We start from the raw sequence: 4,692 nt of genomic DNA on the forward strand, positions 1-4,692 counted from the left end.
TGAGGAGCTTTGCAGCTACCAGGAGGAGATCAGGAGGAAGGCGGAGAAGCACGATAAGAGGTGCGTGGTGACTCCCCCATGGCCGTGTCAACGGGCCGACGCCATTTTATCATCCTGACACGTCTGTTCTATCGCTCCAAGGAGAGCCAGCTGCAGTAGTGTCTGGTGTAGAGCTGGAGGGGTAGAACAAGTCCTGTGGCCTATGGGATTGAAGGCATTGAGTTTCAATGAGACACTAGTTATTGTGAAAAGCCACATGCATGATATACATACGTGTATAGAGAGAGAAAGGGAGAGAGAGAGAGAGAGAGAGAGAGAGAGAGAGAGAGAGAGAGAGAGGGAGGGAGAGAGGGAGAGAGAGGGAGGGAGGGAGAGGGGAAAGAGAGAGAGAGAGAGAGGGGTTAAGAACAGCACTGTATGAACAGGTTTTACAAAACAGTAATTCATTCATTCCAGAAAGAGGGAGCCAGACACACAGAGAGAGCAAATTGGCAACATTGTATGAATAATTGTATACTCTTCTGATCAGTAGGCCTTAGTTCATTCCAGTGAGTTCATCGTGTCTCCTTCCCATTCAGGCCCGGCCCAGAACCCTGCGTCGAGGTCCAGAAGAAGCCCCCCGAGCGGCCCGGTACCACGGGCTCCGTCCTGGCTGCGCGGCCTCTCTGCGACTTCACCCAGATCTACCAGGACCTGCGCGCCCTGGAGCGGGAAGACTGGACCGCCCCGGCCGCCGTCGACCCCTGGCCCACCATCAGAGAGGGAACTCCCGCTCTGACCCCCGGCCGCGACCCTCCAGAGGCCGACGCCCCCCCGCCCGCCGTGCCCCCGCGCTCCACCTCCTGGGGCGTGAGCAGCCCCACCCACCCCGAGACGGAGCTCCGCCTCCCGGAGACCCCCACGGCCGCCGCCGCCGCCGCCAGGAGGTGCCACAGCCCGTGCGCCTCGCTGGGCCGGCCGTGCAACAGCCCCTCCATCGTGCGCAAGTTCGAGGCCATGCTGCAGGAGAACGAGGGCAAGACGCTGGCGGGGTGCCCCGCCTCCGCCGCCAACGCCGCCGGGGGCGGGGCCTGCCTCGCGCCCGCCAACCCCAACTGCAACCTGGGCTGCTGCCACAACCGCTGGTCCTCCCGCGAGAGGCTGGCCCGGGGGGCCCCGTGCAAGAGCCCGACCGAGGGGAGCGTGGGGACGGCCCTGAGGGAGAGGAGCCCCCAACGCGCTGGGAAGGACCCCCCGCCAGAGGCGCCGGTGGAGACCCCCCCCAAGCTGCCGCAGAGCCCCCGGAGGAACGTGCTGCTGGAGCAGAAGACGGCCGAGTTCAACCGCACCCTGTTCCAGGCCGAGATGGGCCGGGGGGTCCCCCCGGAGAGGGACGACGACTCCCCCCCCCCTGCCGGTTCCTCGGTGGGGGGTCACGACGCGAGGAGCGCCGGGGGAGCGGGGGAGGGGGTCCGGTTACACCCGGAGAGGAGTCCGAACCCGGGACCCCGGAGCGTGGGGGTCCCCTGTGACGGAGCCAGCGCTGTTCCCAAAGCGCCCCCCGCGGTGCCCCCCGCCCCCGCCGGCGACCCCCCCCCTTCCCAGAACCCCCAGGTCCGGCTGAGGAAGACCAGCAGGGACTCAGCTCGGGGTCAGGAGGTCAGAGGTCAGCGGGACGCCTCCCCCTCCCCCGCCGCCGCTGCCCCGGACCTCTCCCTCAGCCACTCGCTGACGCTGTTCAGCGAGGTCACCGTGGCGACCACCCGCACCAAAGCCCCCGGCCCCGACGACGACACGCGCCGGCCGCGGCGGGACTGTGCGGACCCCGTCTCCGGGGGCCCTTCCGGGACGCGCTCCCCCAGGCAGAGGCTCCGCCCGGCCCGGGCCGGGAAGACCCCGCGGACCACGCCGGAACCGGACCCCCGAGGGAAGCAGCAGGGGGTCGCCCCCTCTTCCACCGTCCCCCCGCCAGACGCCCGACGGCCCGGCGGGGGCGGGGTCATGAGCGACCACCCCTGGAAGCCCCTCACGCTGGCGGCGTACCCCCGGCCCGAGGGCTCGCGCTCCAACTACGGCGCGGTGGAGCGCATCCTGAAGAGCTACGGGGAGAGGGCGGCGTGGGCCAGCCAGGCCGCCTCCGCCCCCGACCTCAGCCCCCGGCCCCCCCCCCCCCCCCGGAGGAGGAGGAGGAGGAGGAGGAGGAGGAGGAGGAGGAGGAGGAGGAGACGGACGAGGAGGAGGAGGAGGAGCTGGATCACGTGCACTACTCGCACGCCTCCCACACACACACCTCCTTCTCCAAGGTCAGCCACAGCTCCGCCGGTGGGAGGGCGATCCAGCTGAACATTCAGGTGGGTAGGAGTGGGACTCACACACACACGAGCGTGAGGGCCCACCACACACGTGCACTCACACACATACACACGAGCGTGTGCATAAATGCAGACACACGCGCACAAACACACACACACACACACACTCAAACACAGACACACACAGACACACGCACACACAAACTCACAAACACACACACACGAGCATGCGCATAAAAGCAGACAGACTGATATGCGCACACTCACACACAAACACACACAGACACACAGACACACACACAAACACTGACACCTCCCCAAGGGTTTCCAAGGTTTCCAACACACATGTTGACATTTAAAACCCGTCCACTGTTTCCATTAAACAACTTCTGCTGGCCTCCCGTGCTGCATAGCTGTGCTGCGGTGTGTTGTAAATATTATGTCGGCCTAATCACTTTAGCTCCGCAAAGCTAGTGAAATCCACCCAGATGAAGGGCCTGACGGCTCCAGCTATTAAACAGTGGGTGATAGCCCCTGGCTGAGGACAGCCCCGGCGAGAGCGCTGTATATTTTTGGTATGCGTCTCAGCCAGGAGAGGAAAGCAGGCCAGAGTCTTTCACGCAATCTGGGCATCTAGGCCACGTCTTTGCTGAAAGGCTCTCCCTCCCTCCCGCACAAAGAGAACCGGTGTTGCGGATCACAAGCGGACTTGGCGGTCTGTCAGCAGGCTTTAATGCCTCCCTGGTTGAAGCCCTGACGATAGCGAGCCCAGTGTTGGATGCAGTGCGCTGGGATCTGGACACAGAGTCCTGGCGCTTGTCGTTGTAGAAGGTTCCAAGCGGCCAGTCGGAACGAACGACCCGAAGCGCGGGGAGGATTTGGTGCTAAAGATAGACCTTCCTGTCATGCGATTTTCTGTTACAAATTCTTTCTACGAGTCTGCATTGTTAATGCAACGTTAACCCCTCCAAACCTGATGTTGAGCAGCGGAGGGAATGCGACTCTGAGCCTCTACTGTGCTAGATACAGAGACCTAGAGATCCCACCCTATTCCTAACCCTAGAGGAGGTTGGTTGCTAGGAGGTTGCTGGTTCGATCCCCGGCTCCTCCTAGCTGTGTGAGTAGAGTGTCGAGGTGTCCCTGAGCGAGAAACCGCACCCTAATCGCTCCTGACGAGCTGGCTGTCTTGCATGGTTGACAGCGCTGTCGTTGTGTGAATGTGTGCATGAATGGGTGAACATGAGGCAATATCGTAAAGCGAGTGGCCACCGGTTAGAAAAGCGCTATATAAAAAGCAGTCCGGTCCATTTAAAAGGCTTTCTAAATCCTCTGTGAGCAAGCATAGTTCAAAGGTTAACCTATCAAGACCTTTGCTTGTTGACAAGAACGGATCGATTTCTCCTCTGACTCCTGTCAGTTCTGTTCTGTTCTCTTCCTTTGTAAATATCCTTGTCGTTCTCCCCTCTCAGGAGCAAGAAGACTACCGGTGGGACGAGTAGCACCAAATGTAACGTACCTTTGGCTGATGACTTCAAATTACCGTAGAAAGGGTGTGATCGTCCTAAATGTTAATTCATTCGTCTCTCCGTAGGACGGCGTCTCTCCGGCAGGCTCCACCCCCTCACCGGCAGGCTCCACCCCCTCGCCACGCCCCGCCCGGAGGAACTTCTCCCGCCCGGCCTGCCCCGCCCACCGCCGCCTGCCCTCCCGCTGGGCCAGCCGCTCCCTCTCCTCCTCCTCCTCCTCCTCCTCTTCTTCCTCCGCCTTCTCCTCCTCCTCCCCCTCTTTCGCCCCCGTGGCTCCGCCTTCCACCCCCCTCCCCCTCCCTCAACCTCTCCACAAGCGCCACCCCCCCTCCTTTGTCTTCTCACACGCCTTCCACACGGAGGCCCTCATCATCTGACCTCTGAACTCTAGACCCCACCACCCCCCCACCCCGGAACACCCAATGACGACGTGGCTCCCACCCTGATGACGGCGAGGCTCCTCCCCTCTCTCGTGACTCCGCCTCTCTCTGTGTGACCTCGATGTACAGAACCAACGCAGACGTCCGTCCTCACTTCCAGATAAAGTGCTTATGCTGTGGGTTTCGTCCAGCCCCCTCTTTGTAGAATGTATGACGGTGCGGACCTGGGGAAGGACCCGGTGGACTGACCAGAGGTGGGGCGGTTCTTAAACGAGGGAGCCGTCCTTGCAGCCCCGCCCCAACGACCAACAGACCACCAGACAGCCAGCGCCTCTCATGCTCGCTGCTCTCTCTCCGCTCAGGTCTGAGGTCCTAGCCTTTAACTAGTGTAGCCATGCCCATCGAACAACAACGGCAGCATCAGACACTACAGACGCCAACGACTCTCGCTTTGGTCCCCGTATACACGCGCCACACTGCCGAAAGTAATGCTCT

General features: G+C 61.9%; 1 protein-coding gene across 1 annotated transcript in view; it reads left to right on the top strand.

The window, feature by feature from the left end:
* LOC130392325 (nascent polypeptide-associated complex subunit alpha, muscle-specific form-like) overlaps window positions 1-4,194 on the top strand; it is a 7,483-nt gene extending 3,289 nt beyond the window's left edge. Inside the window, exons 4-9 of the mRNA XM_056602821.1 lie at window positions 5-60; window positions 579-1,638; window positions 1,726-2,109; window positions 2,180-2,330; window positions 3,761-3,798; window positions 3,883-4,194. Of these exons, the coding sequence (XP_056458796.1) occupies window positions 5-60; window positions 579-1,638; window positions 1,726-2,109; window positions 2,180-2,330; window positions 3,761-3,798; window positions 3,883-4,194 (2,001 nt within the window). The remainder of the gene's footprint in view (window positions 1-4; window positions 61-578; window positions 1,639-1,725; window positions 2,110-2,179; window positions 2,331-3,760; window positions 3,799-3,882) is intronic.
* Window positions 4,195-4,692: the final 498 nt, after the last annotated feature.

Source organism: Gadus chalcogrammus, chromosome 11, assembly GCF_026213295.1.
Source record: "Gadus chalcogrammus isolate NIFS_2021 chromosome 11, NIFS_Gcha_1.0, whole genome shotgun sequence".
In the NCBI taxonomy this organism is placed as follows: Eukaryota; Metazoa; Chordata; class Actinopteri; order Gadiformes; family Gadidae; genus Gadus; species Gadus chalcogrammus.